The 25,327-nt window shown below is 40.4% G+C and overlaps 1 protein-coding gene across 13 annotated transcripts in view; it reads left to right on the top strand.

Moving 5' to 3' along the window:
- CSGALNACT1 (chondroitin sulfate N-acetylgalactosaminyltransferase 1) overlaps window positions 1–25,327 on the top strand; it is a 46,732-nt gene that overhangs the window by 11,825 nt on the left and 9,580 nt on the right. For 5 of the 13 annotated variants that reach the window (XM_085221858.1, XM_085221850.1, XM_085221854.1 and 2 more), the window contains 2 exons: window positions 18,362–18,617; window positions 20,260–21,176. In XM_085221858.1, coding sequence (XP_085077984.1) covers window positions 20,543–21,176 — 634 coding nt within the window. In that variant the 5' untranslated portion in view covers window positions 18,362–18,617; window positions 20,260–20,542. Of the gene's footprint in view, window positions 1–1,771; window positions 1,913–4,265; window positions 4,422–8,723; window positions 8,836–11,169; window positions 11,264–14,801; window positions 14,827–18,361; window positions 18,618–20,259; window positions 21,177–25,327 lie in introns of those variants that run through there. The other 8 variants (XM_085221848.1, XM_085221855.1, XM_085221853.1 and 5 more) reach the window with 6 other exon arrangements.

The raw sequence follows: 25,327 nt of genomic DNA, 5'->3' as shown, positions 1-25,327 counted from the left end.
TGTTTCTTGGTTAGCGCAGGTCGGCAGGCGAGGTGTGCCCAAGGAAAATGTGAGTTTCTTTTGTTAGAGATCTAAGGGTATGTAAGAATTTTCCAGTTGATGTAGGACTGTGATTTACTTACTCTCTCCATATTTTGTATGCTTGGGATGATGAAAATAGGCTCATCTGGTAGTAAGACTTGAAATTTTTTTCTAAGATTCTTGTCCATTTCTTCTATTCTGATTAGAATCTTTTTGTCTGTGAAGTACTAGAAAGTCTACAGCTTCAGAGTCTGGGTCTAAGAAACTTCACTGTCCATTGCTAAATAAATTTGTAAGCCTGTTAAACACTGACAGCAAAAGATACACAAAACAGTAAAGTGAAGTTAGGAATATGGATCTGGCAAATTCCATTTCACTTCTTCCCTAGGATGGCAGCCTTTTAAGACCTTTTTACTAAAGGCTTCTGTATCACTGTTGTAACTCTCTGCTTTTTTGGTGTAGTCATCTTTATTTGATTCTTAACTCCTATCCCTGATACAAAGTATTTTTCACTTATTTTCTGCAACAATATTATCTGACTTGCAGACAGGTCCACCATAAGTATTTTGTGAACCATTCCTCTTTTATGTTGGTCTAGGACTCTGTTGCTACTCTGTAGCTACACAGCCAATTGAAACAGGCAGGCTATTCCGTGTCTTGTCCATTCCAGGAGTACTTGATTCCGTCTATGTATCTGTCCGTCTATGTATCTGTCCGTCTATGTATCTGTCCGTCTATGTATCTGTCCGTCTATGTATCTGTCCGTCTATGTATCTGTCCGTCTATGTATCTGTCCGTCTATATTTTTTCTGTCAGTCTGCATCTTCCTTAAAAAGACTTGGACATTTCATGCCTTTTTATGCTTCTGCAGCTTGCAGAGTGGTTGGTGGTACTGTTTTGTTGTCTTTCCTAGTATGTGATTCTTAAGTCATCAGTTAAATCTGGAAAGAGGAAGAATGAGTTATGGAACTGTATTCATATACAAAGTTATGGAGTTGTAAAGCTGGGGGCAATGGTTTTCATGCTGGTGGAATTGTATCCTATCAACTGAGCATCAAGCCTGCCAGGAGGGCCACTGCAAACATCCCTCCTCAGTAAGACTTCCCTACTCTTTCCTGTCAATTCTGTTTTCACCTTTCTTCTGTCTCTCAATAAAAACCTTGTGAATTTGTGACTGTAAGTCCTATCACCTGAGTCTGTGCCACCATTGAAGTAGTTTGTGACAAACATTGTCCTACTCATAAAGAAATGCTTGTCATTTGAATCTGTTGTACAAGTAGCTTGAGAAAAGCTTTCATGTTGGTACAGGACTCCTTAATTTCTTTTCTTGCTGCAGCTGTTGGCAACTCTGGTGTTGGCACTTTTTCTACCCTCCATATCTGGAATAAGTCAACTTTATATTAGAAAAAGTTTAAGTCGATGGTAGTGTAGTCATTAGGGAAGGAAAATAACCTACCTTGTAGAGAATTCCAATATTTCACACTGAGGTTTTGGAGAAGTATTGCACAACATTTTAATAATGATACTAACTTGCACACCACTGGGGTCTGATTTGATTGTCAAGTTCCACATGTCTTTAAGCTCATTGTCTAGCCAAAGTTACGTGAGTGGATTTCCATTATTGTCTGTGAAGAGGAAGAAGCCATGTTGATTTTTATCTTGACTATGTGTGCACTTGGCTGTACTGTTTCAACATATAATTACAGTGGGTGTCGTCATTATTGATTTTGCTACAGTTGGAAATAAAAAGCAGCAGACAGTTTCCAGGCCCGTTTACAGACACTTTTGCCCTGGAAGAGAGGCTGGAACCTGCACATAGTAACCCAGAAATTACAGGACTGTTTTGGAAAGTCTCTGGCATGACATGCTCTGCTTTAATTACCTCAGTGCAGTGAGTGAGCTTTAGCTCTTTTTTAAGACATTCTTTTGCATTCAATCTTGTAGAGCTTGTTTCAAGAGCAGGCTTATTTCCAAACAGTAGGGCTCTAGTGTGATTTTGGCTCTTGTTGTTCAGAGCACACTTTCGGCATTATTTCTGTCACATGGGGCAGTTTCCTTTGAGTTATGCCTTTTTTTTTTCCTGGTTAAGTCTTTGTTTTCCTCAGCTCTGATTTTGTCTTATTCCCCCTTCCCCTCCCCCCCCCATCTTGTTGGTGATCCAGATTGAAGTGAACTGTGTATTTGGTCCCTTCAAGAGTGCATTTCAGTTTAGAGGGGAAGGATTTCTAATTTGTGGTGGTGTTTCAGATCAGAAAACAGATAAGACAGGGGGACTTACCAGTAGAGCAGGTTTGTTGTAATTATGTGTGGGAAAGCTAGCTGATGTTTCTGATGTAGCACCTAAGTTGAGGCTAAGGTAAGCCTGCATTTGAATCCACACAATTAGAGTTGAATGATAGCCACTCTTCTGAACTATAACTGTTGTGAAGCTGCTTTTGCTTTCATGTAGCACAAGTCCCAGGATAGCTGACTTAAAATTAGATATGTTGTTCAGTTGATACAAGTGATAACACAAGCAGAAAGCTTCAGTCTTTTGCAGTGCAAAGTTCTTCTAAGTTTAGGCTGAGTTGTGCTGTGACTTCATGTGTGCAAAGTGAGTGTCTCAGTCTCTGACTGAAAGCTGCCTGTAACTACATCCATGACAAAGAAAGCATCGTATCAGGGAAAGCTGCTGGCTCGTTCAACTGAACAAAAGTATAGTCAGCAAATTTGAGAATGATCTTGTTTCAGAGTGTCCCCACTGCTGCTTTCTGTCTGACAGTATCTGATAGCCTTTCTCACTACTTCCAGTTGTCTCTTTCGGCTATTTCAGGGTCTGCTGATGGCAGTACGATTTGGACTGCATTGCGGTTAAAGATTGTGTTCTCTTTTGCACTACCTGCCATTTGGTGTCATAACTGTAGCAAGATTGCTTCTACATACAGAGGCTTGCATATCTTGAATTTTTGCCCTGGCTGTGAAGATGTACAAATGAAAGACTTTCATCTCTTGATTAGTTTCTCCTTATGTTTGGTTTCGTGTAGAGGAGCAGTTTTCAACCTTTGCTCTGTGGCTTCCTAGAATATGTGGTCTACTACAGAAGCAGACTGTAGAAGGTGACTAAAATGTAAATTCAGCAGTGGGCTTTGTGTGTTTCCTGATAGAAATTTTGTTGCGTCTGAATACTTATTATGGTTTGAAAATAAAAAACACATCAAAACCTGCTGGTTTTCTGCTGGGATGTGCCTGTAAATACTGTTGTCGGTATTGTACTTCTTATTTTTTGAGTAGTCCTGCTTGATGCTCAGAACTGTCAGTTTACACTCAAGTCTGATTTTTTTTGCTAGATTCCAGTGACAGAAGCTTGATTCCTGCTGACCCAGAATAGGCAGCAGTTGTATGCTGGCATCTCTTCTGCCTTTTTGGTGTTCTATGGACACATCTGTGTTCTCATAAGTGCTTCCAGGACACAAGCTTTCCTGCTGAACATCTGTGTCAGCACAGGTTTTCATAAAACTGATTGCCTCCCTCTTAGATTGGCCTAAATCATGATGTACATATACTAATTTTAATCTTTCCTGCAACACTCCAGCATGTGCGGCCTTGACACCCTGTACTTCATGTCTCTTTCCAGGATTCATTTGATATCTATTTTTTCAGTCTTGATGTTAGATTAGCAGTTTACATAACTGTACTGTGAGGCTAATTTCTTCACTGTGAGTAATTTGGGACATGCAGAGTGACATACAATTTTGAGCAGTATTGGAAATGGTTAAGGAGTTTGCTTCATCTTGATAAATTTTGGAACTTATGTTACCATCGTAATTTATGCATGATAGACTGGAAAGTTTCTGAAAGATAGGAAAAAAATTGATTCCCTTGAAGTGATGTTGAGGGTTCTTAGCAAACCGGTGCAGGTATGTGTCAGAGACCTGGACTTTTCCACACTGTGGAGTGAAGCAAGTGGAGTGTGGCTGATACAAGCAAGTGAAGCAAGTGGAGTGAGGCTGATACAAGCAAGTGATGCTGATAACACATAAGGAACTTCTCAGTATATGGAGAGGAATCTTGGCTTCGGGGTTTTTGGGGATGGTTCTTGCACCTAGACATTTAAAAAGTGCATTTTGGAGTCTGGATTGCAACTTGAACTTGGCTCTAGGTCACAGAGGAAATGGAAATCTAAGCCAGAGAACTTGTCAAGAAAGGCATCTTCCAGAAGTCTTGTGGTGTGTATTTATAGGCCATGTTTTGACCTTAAATTTCAGGTTATGTTGCTGGTTACTATGGCAGTGGCAACATAAGGATCAAGAAGCTGTTGGGAGATGAACAATAATATGGTTGATTCAACTGCATCACCTGACAGATGGAAGAGTCTCTGAAGTGCATATCTACGTGTCTGGGAGGAGACAGAATGGTCCGAGGTATGCACGGAGATAAAAAGCGGGGCAGTAATGCCTGCTGAAATCCAGTAGGGCTAAGGTTTTTAAGTAGAAGTTTGTAGAGATGCATCTTTTCTGAATCCTGTTCTCTTGTGACTTTTTTTTCTCCCGTGACTTAGCAAGTTTCTGTGAACAAATAAAACGTGTTCCCTCTCTGGCGTAGCTTGGCTGAATCATTCAATTGCTTAACAATCACAAGTGCTCAGAATGCCTGTAGCTGGACACAGGCCCACTGGGCCTTGCTGAGAGAAATACATCCAGCAGAAAGTGCTTCTTAATCCAGTAGCATGGGAAGCTGGGGGTCCCTTTCTTGCCAAGGTTGCACAAGGAAAACAAGGTCATTTGAATTAAGGCTTATGTCCACTCCTTGATCCTTTGTGAGTGGGGGTGTGGTTCTTGTCTGGGAGTTGTTTCTACACTACGGCTCTCTTGATGCTCTCTGCAAAATCGTTGATCTGAACACGTGGCTTTTTCTTCAAACATACTTCAGAATCCAAACCAGCTGCTGCAGCTCCTTCACTTCTGCAAAGCTTCTTCAAGCCATACTATGATTTTGTGGCTCTTTGTAGGTAGTAACTTACAGCTGCTTTTTTCTTGTTGCAGGGTTTTTTTTAGAAAATATTGGGGTAACATGATTCTAAGTGGTTTCTGCAAATGCCCTCTCATATCCTTGTGTGCTCTTCACTCCTTCCTCCTAAACATGTGTTACCTTTCCTTCAGCAAAGAGAAAGGAGATAAGAAAATGGGCCTCCAGCTCAGATGCTGTGGTCTGCACAAACTGTGGTTTAAGCCAGTCCCTTACAGCTTCTAAAATGAAGGCTTGTGGTTTGAACACTCTTTGTGTTCATAAGCATGCAACTTGTTTGCATGCATGTAGTTTGAGTGCTCAGCACCCAAAAATCAGAGCCTGGTACATGAGGAAATCTAGACTGCTGCTTATTTACTTTGCGTCTAAGTGTTGGCAAGCAGTACATTTCATTTCTTGTAGATGCAGTGTTTGTAATTTGATTGCTGAGCTTAAATGGCATGTTTGGTAATTAATTTCCAAATTTTTCTATTCCTTACTTAATATGCGCAGGTACTGTAAAGACAAAGCAAGTTCGAGCTCTTAGAAACTGCTTTCAAAGTTTTTGCTACAGTGTATGCACTGAGCAAGATGGGGATTTGACATTGAGATTGAATAGATGAAATATGGAGGAAAAAATAGTTATTGTAAGTTTCAGTTAAGTTTGTGCATAGGTTGGTCTCTATAGTGGTTTCTGCCTGTGGCATCAGTGCCAGAAAAACAGGTGGATATTTAGCACTTAATACGTTTCTAAGTCTTGGACAGAATCTTAATGATATCCTTTTCTTTTAAAATGATACAAAAATATCTCCACATTAAGTCATTATTGAACTTGATAGAAATTTAATGTTCCCATTTAGATCATATGCAGATGCTCCTTTTCTTTCAAGAGAATTGGAGAATAAGACAAATCCCTCGTTGTCCTGATGCTTGAAGAGATTGCTAGCATTCCAGAATAAATGTAAAGCTTATAGAGAAAGGGGATATTTACAGGATAAAAGTAGCAAAGGATAACTAAATACATCCAGGTGTAAGGCTCTGAAAATAGTGTTGTATCTGCTGAGATTTCAAAATGCACCTATGAGGCATAAAATAAGAGGTGTGAAAAACTTTGCTTTGCACCGACACAGCTGCCTCTGTCTAAATTCTTTCTCACTCAGTTTATCTGGAGTTACTGAAATAATCAGTGTAGCTTCCTCATTTTATCTGATGTATGTTCATAGGCTATAGTGCGTGTATTCTTAATGCTGCTTAACCTTCTTTGTCAAGGGAAGTGCTTTGCCCAGCATGTTTTCTCAATCGCAAGGGCACTGTGCCATGATGGGTTGCTGTTGCGCTAGAGCAAGTACTATCTGTTAGTGTACTAGAAGTGAAACGTTTGTATCAGTACCTTGGCCTACTCCCTGGGGAGCCACACTTTTTTCCAAGGGAAAAAATTTCCAGTGACAGTTACAGTAATACTTCCTTGGGTGCTTGTCTTATTTTTTTTTTTTTTTCTTTAAATAATATGCTTTCATATCTCTTTATAATGAACTGTAAATGCTAGTTCTGCTTTCACTCTGTGCCTTCTCCTTTGTTTCAGGTAGCCTGACTCTGCAGTGTTTTGGTTTTAAGAGAATATCATCTAATTGCATCTTTGCTGTGCTGGTGGAAAAAGAGTCTGGCCTGTCATAGGCTGCTCTCCTTGAGAAAGAATTTTCAGTTTTCCCAGTGATGTAGTGTTCCCCAGCTGACACTGATCTGGTGTTTATAGTCCCAGAAAATGGGGAAGCTGGAGTCTTCACAGTTAGGCAGTTTTGGTGTAGGAAGTTCTTAGCTGAACAAGGCAAGCAATCTTCCACAGGTGTGTGTGTGTGTGTGTGTGTGTGTGTGTGTGTGTATATATATATATATATAATTTTTTTTTTTAATTATTATTATTTTTTTGTGAGACTTGCTGACTGACTTGGATGAAGCCTTAGAACCAGCCTCTGTAATGAGTATAGCTTGTGTTCTGTTGCATAGTTCGGAAGTACATCCAGTTTGGGATGAGACAGAGCTGTGTTTTGCCACTACTAATGAGCATGAGTGGTAGAACTTAGTTTGCATCTTTGCAGATAATGAAGTGTGCTTCAAAGAAATGCTGCATTGCATGGGTGGTGTGTGTTCTCAGGAACGACTTGTGTTTTGAATTTCTGGAAAGAAAGGTTGCTTAAAACCAAGTCTTTTTACCTGTTACAGTAAGTTACCTTTATTTTTGCCTCTTTTTGGCTGGATATAAAGGATCCATACCTAGAAGGATTGTGTTTAGAGATGAAGCAGCTTTTTGCCTTTTGCTGTTGTCTATAAATCCTCTCTTCCTTCTGTTAACGAGTATAGAAGGGCCCATCTTGTAACCGCAGCTGAGATTTTCTTTTTTCAACTGGAGATGTACTCCTTAAAACTTCAGTTTCCTACGTAAGGATAGGTCTGTACAGAAAGGGAGTGAATTTCATGGAGCATCTGGAAATCAAGGAAAGTGCTGGATAGAGCCTCCACATAGAAAAGGTGCATGCATCAAAGTATTATTCCTGAGGGAATAAACTTAAAAGAAGAAAGTGAAGAATGATGCTGATGAGTTCCTGACCTAGGTGTTTGCCTCGTGTCTGCTCGTCAGATTCCTTCTGTCTGGCCCGTCTGCCAGATTCATGTGAAATTTCGGATCCTCCAACAGCTGAGGAACCTTTGTTTAGCTGCAGTATGTGCATGTTATTTCACTTCAGGCTGCTAGCTGTGAAGGCTGTGTCTCTGAAATTCTAGAGAAATCCTAATTTGAAGACACGGTTGTTTTTTTTCATCCTTATTTTTTTTTCTGGGCTGAAGTCAAAGTACTGTAGCTGAGGTTTCAGGATTTATTGCTGTCATTAGAATGTAGTTTCAGTACAGGCCGGGACTGTTTTGCTAGGGTCTTTGAATGAACCTGTACATCTGTTGTGAAAGCGAAGCTATGGGCCTTTATCCATCTGGTATTTCGTGCACAGATGTTGCAGTAAGTTCACTGGAGACCAACTGGACCTGACTTGCACTCTACAAAGTGCAAAACAATGAGAAACATCATTGTTCTGGAGAGATGTACTGTGAAAAGATGTAAAATGGGTAGAATACTCAGAGATTGCGAAGGACAACTTTGCTAGCTTACCTGGGAGCCAGGCTTGTCGAAGGGAACACAGGGAAACCCCACGTGGAGCAGTTAGTTCTGTTGTCACTGATGATGATGGTAATATTTGCTACACCAAGTTGAGATAAGATGGCTTTATTTAACCATCTGCTAATGATAGGTTCTCACCATTTTTTTTTTTTCTTTTATCCACAGATTATTTTATGTCCATATGCCACATTTTGATGCTCTAACAACTTCTCAGAGGATTGCTATTTTTAGACCTGGAGTCTTCAGCTAGCAAGGAGCATGTTAACTTAGACTGGTGCCTGCTTCTTCTTGCATTTCTTTCATTTAGAGTCAATCATACGTTTTGAGGTAGAAGATATGGGATGAAGCAGAAACAGGTGTATTAAGCCAAGGGAGGGTTTGAGAACATCTACATTCTTCCTCCTCTTTTTTTTTTTTTTTTCCTGCTTTTATTCATGTTTCAGTGTGAGTGGGTGGTTTTCTGAACACCTCTTGTACTACATTTATTGGCTGTTTCATAAAGACAGCTCTTGTACTTCTAGATCCAGGCACTGGGCAGAACTTGCCTGCTATTACTTCAGAGCCCAAAAGCAGTAAGAGTTCGAGTGCTGTCCATGGGCATCTGTCTGCAGGAAGATGATTCCTTGTCTGTAGATGGAGTCAAGGGAGACAACCCAGCAGGCAATGTAGGTGCTAATTATCTAATGGGAGTAGTTCTTTCACCATGCATGTGTTTGTTTATAGTAAGGAAGGGAGAGTTCTCCTTGTGATTGTATTCTTGCCCCACTAGGGTTATTTGTAAGGTAATAATCACCTTTGAACTTCGAATTTACTTTTGAGGGAGTATGCTTTTCTGTATTCTTTTGACTTCAACTTAGTAGAAACCAGTTGAGGAAGTACTGACAAAGAGTAGAAGCTGTTAGAAGAGGTTGTCTTCTGAAAGCTTTATCACAAAGGTTTTAAACAGTCAGTAGAAATGTGCAGTTGCTCTTAAAAGGGAGGAGACAAAAGGCTACTAACTTTGAAGCAGTGGGTGGTAATGAGGATTTGAACATGAATTAAAACAGTTAAAAATCCATAGGAGAAATTAAGGAATACGACACTTCTCTAATAGTGTAATACAACATTATCCTTGGGGAATGGATTATCAAAATGACAAAAGGGTAAAAATAACTCTTCTGTAGCAGGGAAATTTTTTCTGCCTTTCAAAGCACTTGGTATCATCTGAGAGAGGCAATACAGACAGTTACACCGATGGCTAATCTGCTCTGCCAAGTGGCTGCACTAACTTAGATTTTTTTTCGAAAACACAGGGAATTCCTTCAACACCTTCAATTTTAATGATGAATTGATTGTCTTGCTTTCAATGCAAATTCAAGCTGAACTGGTTTTCAAGGAGAGCTGAATGACTACAGTCTCCTGTGCATGGTTCTATTGTGCGTTTAAGAATTGTGTGAGTTGTGTTTAAATCAAGTATGAGTATTTTAGAACCATAGAATCCTTAGAGTTGGAAGGGACCTCTGAAGGCCATCTAGTCCAACTCCCTTGCAGTGAGTGGGGACACCTCACTTAGATCAGGTTGTTTAGGACCTCATCCAGCCTCACCTTGAAAGTCTCCAGGGACGGGGCATCAGCCACATCACTAAGCAACCTGTTGCAGTGCCTCACCACCTTCACCGTAAAAGGTTTTTCCCTTGTATCTGATCTAACCCTACTCTCTTTGAGCTTGAAACCTTTTCCCCTTGTTCTGTCACAACAGACCCTGCTAAAGAGTCTGTCCCCGTCTTTTCTGTAGCTCCCCTGTAAATACTAAAGGCCACTATCAGGTCACCCTGGAGCTTTCTCTTCTCCAGGCTGAAGAGCCCCAGCTCTCAGCCTGTCCTCATAAGAGGGGTGTTCCATCCCTTGGATCATTTTTGTAGCTCTTCTCTAGACACATTCCAACATGCCCATGTCTCTCCTGTACTGAGGATGCCGCATGTGGATGCAGAACTCCAGGTGAGGTCTCACTAGCACAGAGTAGAAGGGCAGGATCACCTCCCTTAATCTGCTGGCCACACTTCTTTTGGTACAGCTCTGTGTACTGTTGGCTTTCTGGGCTGTGAGGGCAGCCTGGAAAAATGACCCATGTACACATGCTGACACCATTTACTCAAATTTCATTGTTTTCTATAGGGTCTTTCAACTGGTGTTTTCTAGCTGACATCCCCCAACAGTTGCTGGCTGCTATTAACCTGGTTTTCTTACTCCTTCAGCCAAGAAATTGTTAGATTCCAATTTATTCTTAAGCTCCAGTATTGGAAAACTGCCTATTAAATTGACTGCAGTTTTGCTCTCAATAGGAGAGCCATTATTAATTTAGGGACCATTGAAATGGTTGTAGTGAGACAATATTATTGCTGTTTCACTTTACAACAGCTCTTCTTAATAACCCTTGTTGAACCAAGTCTGTGCTAATAGAAAAGTGCTTAAAAGTTGATGGAGATGTAACAATAAAAAATACAGATCTGAGTTTCAAGTCCTTCAGGTCTTTCATTTGTGTGGAAGTAATACTATTTCTAATGTGTGAGGCTTTAGGAACTTTATTCATATCTACCCCTCAGCTGAGTGTTAGTGTTTTTAACAATTCAATTAATAGGAATAATCAGTTACTAGAATAAGGACTTGAAGCCTGTAGACCTGTGATCCAGAACGTGTTATGCAATTACAGAAAACCCTTAGCAGGAGTGAATGGAACAGAACGTACTCTTAAGAGACTACAGAACACAGCCACATGTCATTTTTCATGGGTTTGAAAACTGGCAGACAAGAGGATACTGGCTTGGAGGTGGGGATATCTTTCTCTGACTTAAACAGCCTTCTTGAAATTGGCATGATTTTAGATTCTACAGAAAACTGTTTTAAAAGGAGGAGAAGAGAGAAATCTGTAACGACATAGCAGCAATTCCTCCTTTTATTTCATTAGCTCACATAGCTATGCCAGCACATGCTCAAGCCAATCTTTTTTTTTTTTTTTAAAGGTATCATTTGCAGGCAGGTTTCCATATGAACAGAAACAAAGACTCAATAGCAAGAAGCTTCATCTTCTAAGGAAATCTTTCATAAAATATTCTGGTAGGTTATGAGAGTTGTGTTTTCTTTCTAGTTTTCTGAAAAGCTTTGTAAATGTGTCTTATTTCAGGAAACTGTTCACTTCAAAGATATTATCCTGTAAAAGGAAAAAAAAAAAGTTGAATTTGCGTCAAGTTTGAGGCATGAATTGTTAAATTAAACTGAGGCAGTTAACTCTGTGATAAAGTGAGAAAAAAAGCGTTATCCTGTAAGTTCGTACTGCATGTGTTATTTCATAAGTTTGCATGAAATGTGCTTTGCTTCTAATTGGAGTGTGAAGCTGTTGTTTAAGAGCTATGCTCTGTGGAACCACTCAGGAAATGCTGACCTGACTGTGGGGTGCACTTATCCCGTGTAACAAAAGAAGAAAAAAAAACTGGCTTGTACTGGCAGGGGAAACTGGCTTTACTTTTGTCATCAATCAGCTCTAGGTTAAGGAACCAGAATGCCTCTTGAATGAACTGTTAAAACTTAACACTTCTCTAGCTGGAGGGCTCATTTTCAAGAGCTATTGAGAGGTCTGGAATAATGGCAATTACATTCTCTGTAATAAAATACAGTTTCAGTGCCAGACAGCAGAAGAATTCAATGAGGGAACTGCAGTCTCTTGATGACTGGTAAAAACCTAAATCATCATTGTGGCTGTTAATAAGTAGATCAGTCTATTTGTTTGAATTGCAGTGATCTATAAAGAACTTGAAAGTTTAGATAACATTTTTGCTATGATTTGAGATTCAGAGCTGAGAACTTAGAACTGAATTAGGTGAGCATGTATCCGTTAGCACTTGGATTGCTTAGAGGAGAGAGAAATGTGATGAAATTTTTCAGAAAATCAAAGACTTAGTCTTACAGACATTTGACCAAAACTGATGGGCATTGTGGGCCTGTGTACATTCTTGCATTTTCAAAGAAACACACAAAGCCTGATGTGAAGTGGAAGTTGGAGCAGCTATCTGTTAAATTGAAGCTAAGTAGACCATCTAACCTATTGGAATATTTTACTGCAAAATAAGTTAATGTAAAAATTTCTTGCTCAGATAGATAATACAATATTAAAGGCAGAAAGTTTTTTTTTTTTTTTCTTTTCTTTTTTTTCCCCATCTGCCTTGGTCTGTTCTGCAGAAACATTGCTGTAATTCATCTTGGGAAGTTCCCATAATAAAGAATTGGCTAGCTTAAGGATGAGGGTGGAGTAGGTAATATTCAAGTACCGTGTGTCTCAAATAAAAAATTGAAAAAATATACCACAAAACTTTCCTTAAGAGAAAAGATTTAAAAACAAAAAAAAAAAAAAAAAAAAGAGGTAACTTAGCAAGTGACATCTTTTCTAAGAATTACTATCAGACTCTTAATTTGATAAGCAAGAAAACAATAGGTCTTTGACCTAAACCATGTATCAGAGCAGCGGTGATGAGCTGTGGCATGTGTTGATTTTTACACTAATTGCTAACCTGGAGGAGGAAGGAAATGGAGGCTGACTCAGGACTAGTCGCTTCCTGTTGGTCAGAACTGAGCAGGCTGATAGAGAAATGCAGGCAAGCAGAGCTTGGGCCATAGGTACACGAATTTTGACATCTGCTGAGGATGCAAATGTTAGAGGTGTATGTAGATCCTGGGTACTGTCTCAATACCAGACCAGCTTGCAGTAATTTTGTGACATACTTGGTAATGTAAGCAGTGGTATTAACTCCTGTTTTGGTAAGTCTGCTCAGCTCAGGTAACATCTCAAGACACTTTTTTTTTTTTTTCCTTTGCATCCTTCACTTTTTATTTTATTTGAAGCACTGCCTTGATGTCAGACTACCCAGGAAATCTCACTAGAAGTATGGCAAGCACAAAATTCAGATCTCTGTATGACTATGGAAATATAGCAGTAGGCTTCTGAGAAGATGGCTCTCTTCAGTCCCTGTGTGCTGGACTCAGAAGGGAGGAAAACTCTTCCACTGCCAACTCTGCTGGTACGAATGAAGTTCAAATCCACCATTTAGATAGGTGCTAGCCATCTTCTGTGGAGGGAATTTCTGGCAGAAAGGGCAGGAGGGAATATCCAGGTCAGAGAAGATTGTTCAGGCCTCCTAAAATAGTCCTGCTGTCTTATAAGGACTTAAATGAGGTGGAGATCTAAGTCATTGTTACTGTACTTTATTACTTAACAGTTCTTCTCAGTGCAGTGGACTTCTATTGCACTTGACAGCTCCAGCTGAGAGGCTGGTCTGATTACATCTGATAGTCAGAGTGTTTATGTAGTGCTGACAAAACAAACCTAGCTCAGTCTTGTTTGAGTCTGCCTTTTTCTGGACCCATCTTAGTCACACAAGCTCCTGCATTTTTATCGCTGGGTAAAATACTCCTGTGCTTAGTTAGAAGCATGCAAAATCCTTCACTGTTTTTTTTTTTTTTTTTTTTTTTTTTTTTTTTAACCTCCGTCACAGATGATGCACATGTACAGAACTCCAGATTTCATCAGATGTCTGGCTCTGGTGGTACTGTGTGATGTACATCTGGCAGAATCCCTTGGGCTCCTTTTGTAAAGTGACGTTAGTATGTAGATTATACAAATACTTTAAGTAATAAAATGACTTGGCTTATGGAAGAAATAGGTCTTCACCACGAATGTCTGCAGGTTTATATATAGGTTTATGTACATACACGGTGTATATACATAGGTATAGGTCCCTTCATTTTTACAGGCCCTTCTGTTGTTGACCTGAGCTACTTTTGTAAGTCTGTGGTCATCTGTGTTAAAAGGAACTACTCTTCATCTTTGTGGTGGCATTCAGTTTTCTTTTGCCTGTGTACATTATTGAGTGCATGTATGTCAACACTGCAGAGTGAAGGAACAGCTTTTTTTTATGCCCAGGCTTGTGTGGATAAGAAAACCTCCTCTGTTGCTTGTTCTAATGAGGAAATATATATTTTTTCATATGCGTCTTATTATGCTGACTCTGAGCTACCTCAGAAGTTGTTACAGCTTAGTGTGGTGTTTAAACTGTGTTTAGTTTATTTCTGGAAATCCTCTATACAGAACAGCTGCTGAATTAGACATTGTAGTAAATGTAGGACAGTAACTCCTAGCAATTAACTGGCTGCAGACTGTCCTTATTCTATTTGTTCGTTTCCTGCAGTTATGGAAGGTTACTTACTTACCATGATAAGAGAGAAGCAATGAAACTAGCAGTGTGGGGGTCTGGAGTGCTGACAAACAGAGAATTGATAATTGTATTAATGTTCATGTTTTTGAGCGTTTCTTGGTTCTAGACTGCATGTAATAGTTATTGGGACTGCTTTGCAAGATAATCAGGTTGTTACTATTAATTATAGAAAAAAAATATATATAATATATATTATTTCATAGTGTCATCAAGGATGGAAAAGACCACCTAGATCTTGAGCTGCTGGAGAGGAGCTCTGCAGAGAGGGACCTGGGCATCCTGGTGGACGACAGGTTGGCCATGAGCCAGCAGCGTGCCCTCATGGCCAAAAAGGCCAATGGCATTCTGGGGCGCATTAAGAAGAGCGTGTCCAGCAGGTTGAGGGAGGTGATCCTCCCCCTCTACTCTGCCCTGGTAAGGCCTCATCTGGAGTACTGTGTCCAGTTCTGGGCTCCCCAGTACAAAAAAGACAGGGATCTCTCAGAAAGAGTCCAGCAGAGGGCCACAAAGATGGTGAAGGGCCTGGAGCATTTCCCCTTTGAAGAAAGGCTAAGTGAACTGGGTCTGTTTAGCCTTGAGAAAAGACGACTGAGAGGGGACCTGATCCAGGTTTATACCTGGATATTATATTACCTGATATATATATATATCTTACTGTATTATATTACCTGATCCAGCTGAGGTGTGGCGGCCATAGCGGTGAGGCCAGTCTCTTTTCAGTGGTACGTGGAGACAGGATGAGGGGAAACGGACATAAGCTGCAGCATAGGAAGTTTGGCATGAATGTGCGTAAGAACTTCTTCACGGTGAGGGTGACGGAGCACTGGAACAGGCTGCCCAGGGAGGTTGTGGAGTCTCCTTCTCTGGAGATATTCAAGTCTCGCCTGGACGCCTACCTGTGCGACCTGGAGTAGGGAACCTGCTTTGGCAGGGGGGTTGGTCTCGATGTTCTCTAGAGATCCCTTCCAACCCCTACATTTCTGTTGTTCTGTGATCTTCTAGTCCAACCATCAACCCTTCACCACCGTATACACTAAACAATGTCACTCGGTACCACTACGCATTTTTTAATATCTCCAGGGAACAGTGACTCCACAACCTCCCTGGGTAGAGTGTTCCAATGCCTCACGACACTTTCTGAGAACAATTTTTTTCTAATATCCAACCTGAATCTCCCTTGGTCCAACTTGAGGCCATTCCCTCTAGTTCTATTACTAGTTACATGGGAGAAGAAGCTGATGCCACCTCAATAGAAGCTTCTGTCAGGAAATTGTAGAGAACACTGCGGTCTCCCTTGAGCCTCTTTTCCAGTCAGAGCAATCCCAGCTCCCTCAGCTGCTCATCGTAAGGCCTATGCTCCAGATCACCTCACCAGCTCCATCACCCTTCTCTGGACATGGTCCAGGACCTTGATGTCCTTCGTGTAGTGAGGGACCCAAAACTGAATGTAATGTTTTAGGTATGGCTTTACCGGTGCTGAGTACAGGGGGACAGTTACCTCTATGGTTTTACTGATGATACCATTTCTGTTACAAAGCAGGATGACTTTGGTCTTCTTGGCTACCTGGATACACTGCTGGCTCACATTCAACTAGCTAGATGTGATTTATATAAAAAATTGATAATAATCAAAATGTATCATTTTAATTTAGCGTTTTGATTCTGGACACAATTTTTTTTTTTTTATGCATGAGTGTCTTTTCAACAGCAAACAATGCAGAAAGATTATGAAGGTACATCTAGTCAGTTTATCAGACAGGATCTTTTCTTTATCCAGCTTTTTGTATAATTTAGCACTGGGTAGCTGATAAAGATGGGATGCCCTGTGTTAAAAAGTATTGAGAAATCATAATTGAGCATTAAGGAGAGAATTTATTTTTGCATTCCCTTTACTTGCATCGTAAACACTTGTGACACTGGATTTTGATCCCTAAGACATGTTCCATGGTGATGAGTGGTCTGGGTTTCTCTCTAATAAGAAGGTTAGGAGGGTAAGGGCTTTTTCTTTATCCTAACATTTAAAATAATTTGGTCAGTGTTATGCACAGTCCTTGTAATTCAAAAGCTCAAGGCAAATGCTAAGTGGCTGCAGTACTTTTGATTATTTTTTTGGTAAGGTACTTAGTCTGTGTGAAACATCTGTTTCCTTCTCCCTGCAGCTCATTTTGATGGATAGTATGATTCTAATAACGCACGCTGCTGTTCAGTGAAAGTGTCTCAAATGCCTATGTGAAAACTAATTGCAGCTTCTGCCATTCATCATATTCTCTAAAAAAAAATTTTTAAACATTTAAAATCTAAAATGGGAATAGCCTGTTACACTTGTGACAGGGAGCTGTGGCAGAAAGTACACGAAGATAAGGAGTCTCTTAGCATTTGCCCATGCCATATGTGCTGAGGCACTGCTGACTCCGTTCTGCTGTCCATTTCAGTCCTCTGTGTAATGAATAAGGAGAGTGTAGAGCTCAGAGGAGAGAAATGCATATAAAGATAGATTGCTTATATTGTTTTGAGCTTCCCTTCTGCATTAATTCACACTTGGATTTTTGAGAGCCAAAACTTCTGGCTTGAGATACGCTTCTTTTCAGAGCAGAGATAAATTTATTGTACCTCTGCCATCCATTAAAAATGAAGATAGTGGTGAGTAACAGCAGTGAGTAACTGAGTGCATGCCATCCAAAATTTCAAGCCAACTTTGCTAAGTTTTGCCACTTCGTATGGCTGAGTACAGCACCCTCTGTTGTACAGAGCAGTTTCCACCGCAGTAACAGAAGTTGCTGCTTTGTTTAAATAATTTTTGGGCCCAGACTCGCTGAAAACATCTGAAAAGCACCTTTGTGAGCTGGGCTGATCTCTGGCTGAGCTAGCAGGTTGAGCTGAGGTTGAAGATGTTTTTACAAACAGAGGCTTTTTTTGAACTTATGTTCTTTTCCTTGGCTATCAGACTAACTGCTATGCATTCGTTAAAGTTCCTTTAAAGCTTAATACTACTTGATGCAGCTGACTGCTGTAAAATACAGAGGCATTATTGTCAGTTCCTGGAAAAATCTGGCACTTCATTTTCTCTCTGCTTCATCTCAGGCTCTCAGTTAGTGTGAAACTCTAGGTCTGGTGAAATCAACAGGTTGGTTGTTAGGAGTTCCTATCCCTGTCTTCCTGGTACTGTCTATGCAGCTGAGATATTGTGGCCACAACCATTTCTGGTATTGACTTAATTTGCTTTTTTTGGCAGTGGTACAGATGAGAACTGTTTCCACAAGCATGTCTTAGAGACAGTGGTACAGTAGTATCTCTATGTTTAAGTGTCAAATGCTGCCTACAAGATGGTGTCACCAAAGGCACCAGTCCAACTTAATAAGACAGCTCTCAGAGTAGAGGGCAAATAATGAGTGCTTGTTGTTAGGATGCCTCTGATTCTGATGGAGAAATCCTCATGGCTTCAATTTCTGTTTATGAGAACACTGTTTCAAAGGATGGAGCAACTAAGTTAATTTATTGTCCTGAAATGTGTTTCAAGAGGCTTCTTTGGTAAGTGAGATTGCAAACTAGAAAGCTATAAAGGGAAAGAAGTATCCTGAAGAGAGACCCAGTATTTTTGAGCAAACATAGCTATATATGCATGTGTATTTTAAGGTCAAAGTTTGAAGAGCTCTTTACTCAAAACCTGAATCTGATTTTGCTTATAGAAATCATGTGTTTATCTAAGGCATTGAGATGTAATTTCAGTTTATACCATGTTAGCACAACTAATCCTTTCAGTGATGTTCGGATTCTGCCAATTCTGTCAATGGACTAATTGTGTGAAGTGAGGCATACAAGCACAGCAGTGTTTTATGTACTACATCTTACCACTTCCTGACTCTGTCTCACTACCTTCTTGCAGTCCTCTAGCCAGATCTGTTGTACAGTTAGAAATGCCCAGCTTTGACAAGCTCTTTTTGCATTGCAGGAAGCCAACTTTTATAGTGCATCCATAGGAAGCGTCTCCACTACACCCTTTCACCACGCAGGAGAGAGACTGAAGATGTAGGCAGCTGGCAAATGTGAAAGCGATGAAGAGGTGTTGTGAGGCTGACAGTGCTTTTTATAGAGCGTGTGTTTTCTGGGAAGACGTAAGAAGGGAGATAAACAAGTGATGACTGTGGCAAGCTGAGAAATAGCTGCGGCAGACCAAGATGTGCCAAAGAGAAGATCACTGCAAAAAGGTAAGGATGCCAAAACCATCCTATCCTTCTTCCTCCTGCTTGATTATTTTCTTCATCAGTGATTCTTCCTTTGAAAACACTGATGTTTTCTGGAGAATCTTGTGAATACTAAATAGCTATTCAGCGTTACTTCGAGGAAAAACACGGTAGTATTTTTGCAGCTCACTCTAGCCCCCTCAATTCCTTCTTTGTTTTTTTTCTAGCAGCTCTGCGGGCTGTTAAAATATTGAAAATAGTTAAGAGATAAAGAATATCCCCTGGATAATTCCTACACAGAGAGTAATAGTCCAGCAAGACACTGGTGTTGGGCAGGGGAAATGGATGTAGAAGTTGATCGAGTCTTACAAAAGACTTTTTGGCTCAAGATTAGAAATAACTCTGAAAAGCATATTTTCTCTTAAGTAAGTTGATTTTACTTAAGGGTCTGCCAGGAAGGATGTATGACTAACAAGACTAGAAATTTGTTTCAAAAACTTGTGTCATAATGTCATGTATGCATCCAAAGGGAGACTGGAGGTTAATTTATGTTCAGGTCTAACAATGCAGTGTGATTCAGGATGTTATTCAGCCTTGGCCTAAGTCTGTCAGCCAAACAAATGGTGAAATTCTTTTAATAGGTGTGGAATTATGCTATGACTGAGGAATTTTTAAAATCGCAGTGGTAGTGTTGTCAGCCTGACTGTTTTAATGTAGTTTACAGCTAGGTCAGTATTGATGTTCAGTCATCTAATTTTTCTTTCCTGTTTTAACTGTACTGAAGGTAGTCTTAGCAACAGATAATTTTGAGTTTTAGTTTCCCTTATTTAAAAATGCATGTGCTGGTTTTCCCTTAAACCTTCTCAGTGGTCTTCACTCCTGGGCATAGAGTGCATGTGTGGTTAACACAGCAGCGCCAGGCATTGTTGCAAGGCTTATTCCATGTTATGAGTAATGGAAGAGTACCTTAGAAGGCGAGGGTAGTGTGCAGTAGTGACAGTCTTCTAGGTGGTAACAAAACCTCTGAATTTTGGGTAAGACTTAATCTGAAAGCTCCTGGAAAACCCTGTCCCTAGTTCTCTCTGTTTCATGGGATCATCTGGTAGGTTATGTCAAACTAAGTCTTGGTTTTAGCAGTTGGCCTTCTAGTTTCTTGGTTCTCAAATTCACTCCAAATGAGGCTTCATGTATTTGAACAGGAACACATTTTCAACCTGATGTTTTGGAAAACATGTCCCTGGAAGCTGAAATATATGTCTTAACTTATGGGACCAACTGCCTTCAAAATTTGAGTGCTCCAGGATTTGAGAACTTGAAGGGCCAGCATTGCTCAGATAACCTGAGCACCTTAACATCTGACTGGAAAGTAATAGTAACAGATAAGGACTTCCTAGCAATTTTAAAGCATGACAGGCTTGGAGACCTGGACTACTTTCTGGTTGGCAATTGTCATAGTCTTGTTGATGAAAATTAAGCCTGTGCACACAGAATTGCCTGTGTAATGGTCTTAGGACCTTTTTAGTCTTAGCACAAACGCTTCATGACTCTGAGATCTACCAGAGTGACTGGGAAATGACAGTAAGTTATTAGAATGCTCTTAAGCATCTGGACTGAATGACCAAATTTTAGTGTGTCTTAATAACTGTCCTTGTTATTTGTCTTACAGGTCCTCAGCCTCCATCAGCCACCAGCCACATTGTAGCAGTGCAGGTGTTGCCATGAGGATCAGGAGGTGTCCTGTCTGCTTTGCTGTTTATCTTTTGATCCTGCTGGGTAACACGAGAGAGAGCCTAATATGTGGGCAGAGCACACACTTTAAGAGAACTGTCAAGCCAGTTGCTGTACATACATGCTTCTGAGTAAAAGTACTCCAAATCCAGGGGACTCTGTGGCACTGAATGAATGTAAGAACTGGTGCGTTTGTTGGGTTAGACTCTACTTTTTGAGAGATGATGCTCCGACGTGGATTTCTTGTATTTGTCCCTCGACTTGCAGGCCTGCTGGTGGTGGCCTTTTGCTCTGTGTCCATCATTTATATGTTGGCTTGCACACCCAAGGGTGATACTGAGCAGCTTGCCTTGCCCAGGGTTCACAGTCCGACTGCAAAGGAGGGATATGAAGCTATTCTGCAGGAGCGAGAAGAGCAGCACCGCAACTACATCATCAGCTTGAAGAAACAAATTGCCCAGTTGAAGGCTGAGCTCCAGGGCAAGAGTGAGCAGCTTAAGAGCATGCAGGACCAAAACCCAAACCCTTTGGACATTCGTCTTGACCACAGTAACCCAGAGAAGGCCCAGGTTAATCTGCTGGCTTTCCTCCGTGCCCAAATAGACAAAGCAGAGGTGCACAGTGGTGTTAAGCTGTCCACAGAGTATGCAGCTGTACCCTTTGAGAGCTTTACCCTACAGAAGGTGTACCAGTTGGAGACAGGGCTGACACGCCACCCGGAAGAGAAACCTGTGAGGAAGGATAAGCGAGACGAGCTGGTAGAGGTGATCGAGTTAGCTGTTGGGAATTTGAACAGTCTGGAGGGAGACAGCAATACAAAGCACCATGTATACACGACTTCTGACTTTGTTGAAGGTTTGTATGCAGAGAGCAGGTTTGAGTTCTCCTACAGAGCTGGTGAGCTGGTTCAGAGAAGTTGCCTTACTGAGGGAGATGGGATAATGTTATAGCACAGATGTATGGGACACGGTTAGTGCTATGAGCCAGTGGGGCTGTCTTGGATACAACTGTAGGATGACAGCTTGTCTGGGGAACAGGGATTTGTGACGGTGGAACCTGTCAATGTGTCATAGTGACCAGCGGTGCGTGCTTACAGTTCACTAGTCACATGGGTGCTTCAGAAGTGACAGAGCAAGGAATAAATGACCAGGCTGCAATCCCAAGTTTGTTACCAGTATTAAGATTGACAGCTCCAATTCAAATTGAAACAGTGTGACTGCTCTGAGTTGAAAAGCAGGAAACTGTGCTGCAGAAACACATAGGACAAGATTTCACAGGCCTTGGTTCCAAAGACTGATGATTATTTATTACTGACTAAGAAAGCTACATGTTAATTTGTAACATGGTGTCCTGGTTTCACTTTACAGAAGCTGGCGCATTACCTGTTTTGCTGTTCAGTAGGGTGAGATTTCATCCACAGCTGTCCTAGCTGAGTTTATACAAGAGTGGGAAATTATTTTCCTGATCTTTAAATGTTTTTACTGCAGATTTAGGAGGCATTTTGGTAAGATGCCTGCCTTTTACATCTTTATTTTACTGAAAGGATCAGGGCGTGGGCAGAGATCCAAGAAATGCTTGTCTACTTGACTGAAGCTACACACTTCCAGTTTGCTTCCTTGTTTTTGTTCATTTCAGAACACGTTTCTACTGCAACATTTCTTGCCAGGTACAGTGCTTCATGTTCCAATGAAGTTATTCCTTCTGTTAAAGTGTTGGTTTTTTGTTGTTGTTGTTGTTGTTTGTTTTGTTTTTTTTTTTTTTTAATGCACAATCAAGGGTATTTGCCTGGCTACCAGTGGACCAAGGCAGAAACCCATGTGTGTAAAGGCACGTGGAAGGGGTCTATGTTGGAGCACAGCAGTTATTGGTATTAGCTAGCTGACACAACTGACTCTTTGTTTTTTGCTAGAGCTGCTCAAGACAACTCAAGTTTTTATAGGAGATGTGTTGAAAGTAACAAAACTTAATTGTAGAAGCTTTATATCATCCAGCTGTTTTAGAAATAACAGCATGCACAAGCTATGTGCCTCCCTTATCTAGAACACATGGTTACTGCCTTTGTCTTAAGATTGGGCAAGTGGGAGGAATGAAATTAAAAATTAGGTAATCAAGGTCAGAGACAAGTTCAAAACCTGAACTGTTGCTGTTCATGTGACACTTGTCTTTGTTTTTACCCATATCAACAACTTTTGACACTGGCTCGAGTCCTGATTACTCAGGTGTGTTGTCAATCCTGCAGTTTAGCATGCTTAGCGTATTAAGTAAAGCAAGTAAATCTGATTTATTTGGGTGTCTTGTGTGGATTTCTTTATCCTTGTAATCTGTTACCCACCATCAGTTTTTCAGTGCTAGGCCATTGCTAATGTATAGCAGTAGACAGAATGTGTCTACTGCTAAATATGTGCATACTCCTATGCAGGGTACACAGAAAGAAGGTATTTCTTCAAGTGCTTACAGTTAATGGAAAGTGTTTCATTTCTGTGACTGTGATATCTTCAAGTGTTGCATCCTCTGCAGTTTATAGACAGAAGCACTTGTGCACAGGAATTAGACTGTGACCCTACTACCTTACATCTGAGCAACTTCCCTGTATGGAGATTTGCTGTTAACGTGAAATTTGGGTACGCTTCTCAGACAGTTCTCTTTCTAAGAGTAATAGCTGACACGTGGTGGAATTTTCCATTTTTTTTTCTTGCTCAGAACTAACAGAAGCACACCTTCCCTTGGAGCCTGGAATGTATCAATCTGGCTACTGCTCTGCTCTTCTCTGTTTACAGAGAGAGACTTGGACTATTCAGCTGCAATAATCTTGCCCTTGGCTCTTTGTTCATCACACTCTCTATTCCAAGTTCCTGTATTTCTTCCTCAAGGAATTGCTAAGTAACAACACGAAATCTGTGTATGATAAGCAGGCAAAGAACTATTGTTTCCAACTGGAAGCCAGTTGTTTAGTGGGCAGAATAGCAGGTTAGATCATTAATTTCTGTCTGTAGGTTGCAGTACAGCTGAACAGGTTTGGAAGTCCATCACTTATTTAAAGATGGAGGTAATAATTTGAAGATTCTCAAAAGCGTGGGCAGTGTTACCAATGGGAGCACTTCAGAAAGATTTTTCTTTTTTTTAATCAAAAATGCTGTTATAGTACTGTCAAATATGTAGTACCATAACTTTTTTTCTACCTATAATATGTGGCTATCTAATCACTGGAGCTTTAAATAAGAAGTGAGACAAATAAAAAAGAGTGGCTCTACTTCCTTAAATTGTCAGGGACCATTTATAGGCTATCCAATGCATTTTTACCCTGGAAACTTAATGGGAGAAAGGATAATACCTTTCCGTATAAAGATTTTCTTCTTTTTTTAACTCTGTGCAGTAGGAAGGCCACTGTAATATTGAGTTGCAAAGGGAATGGTTAATGCTGATAAATCCTGTAAGTGATTCCTGCATCATCCAGCAGAATATCAGTTGAAGGCTTGCATGTAGTCATGGAATCATTAAGATAGTCTAGGAATCTAAGATAGTCTAGGCCACCCATCCACCTACCACCAATGTTTCATCCAGGGAATGTTTCTATTAACAATGGAAAACTTGAAATCTATCATCTCAGTGGAACTGAGGCTAAAATTGACATGCACTGAACAGCATTTTGATCAAGTTGCATGACTGTTTACTAGTTTTCACAGATGATGTAGCTCTGTGAAGCTTGTTTGCCTGCCTTAAAGAATAGAGATCGGATAGTTCATTTCTTCAGAGTGCCATAGGAATTGCTGTCCCAAATACTGAACACTTACTGCTCTTTAGTCAATCCTTCAGTCTAGGTTGTTGTTTTTCTGATCACTTCCTTTTTGCTTCATGTTAGCACTAGTCTCTCTGCTGATCCACAGCTGCTGTTTAGTTTCCTATTTGTATGGGGTTTTCAAAGGGCTTTCCTTCCTACCTCTGTGAGGAGCAGTGCAAATGCTGAGGCATCTGCTGTGATGGAAGCCATAGGTGGTTAATTGGCCTTCCTTTACCCATTGTGAAGATGTAGCTTTTCCAGACTACCATATTTTCAGGAACAGCCCTTTCAAGAAAGGTTTTTCTGGTTGGTTGCTTGGTGTTTTTGTTTTTGTTTTTTAATTTTTATTTTAAGATTATTTTTCCCCCATCCTTTAGCTATCTCTTAAAATACAGTGTTTGCATCTTTAAATCAAATAGAACGTCCTAATGGCAAAAGTGATGTAGTGCCTTTGGAAATGGGGAGTGAGGGGGGGGGGAGGGGAACATGTGAAAGGCAAGATATTCTGCTGTGTGAGTCCCCACCATGACTAAAGACATTCAGGCTCATTTCCCAGTCTTGCTTCCTGACCTTGGGCAAATCACATTGCTTCCTTTTTCTAAAAATATTACATTAACACCTGAACTGGGAAAAAGTTTTTTTTTTTTTTTTTTTTTTCCTTAAACAAAACCAAAAAGAAACAAACGAAGCCCAGATGGTCATACTCAATGCACATTTAAACTATGTTTAATTACCTGTCTTAAGCTTGCATGCAGTTCCCTTAAAGGTAAAATGTTAGAATTATTAATTTCTGGATTGCCACCTTGCACAAGAGAACTTTGCCTTTGCCTGGGCTTCTCGCTTTCAGCTGTGCTAGAAGTCTTGAACTGAACTGTGGTGCTAGAAGAAGTCTCTGTTGATGTGTGTATAGCATTGGATATAGGGACCCTTGGGACACCATATGCACTCTACCTTAAGGAGCCTCTTGCTTATTTGACAAAGCTTCCTCAATTTACAAGTACAGTATATATCACTGGGGAAGTGGTATTTATGAACGCATTGTTTCTTGGCTGCTGCAGGAGAGGATGTAGAGAAGTTATGAATGTCACCTGGTAGGTGTTATTAAATTGGTTAATCATATCTTTGCTATTATGAAAAATGTTGGTTCACTAAATCAAAAATGAAACATTCCTGTCTACTTTTCTCTAGAGAAAGTGTATATCAGACTTAATTTAGTTTTTTTGTTTAT

Source organism: Meleagris gallopavo, chromosome 4 (genome assembly GCF_905368555.1).
Source record: "Meleagris gallopavo chromosome 4, MGAL_WU_HG_1.1, whole genome shotgun sequence".
Taxonomy (NCBI): domain Eukaryota; kingdom Metazoa; phylum Chordata; class Aves; order Galliformes; family Phasianidae; genus Meleagris; species Meleagris gallopavo.
This window is presented reverse-complemented; position numbering and strand designations above follow the sequence as displayed.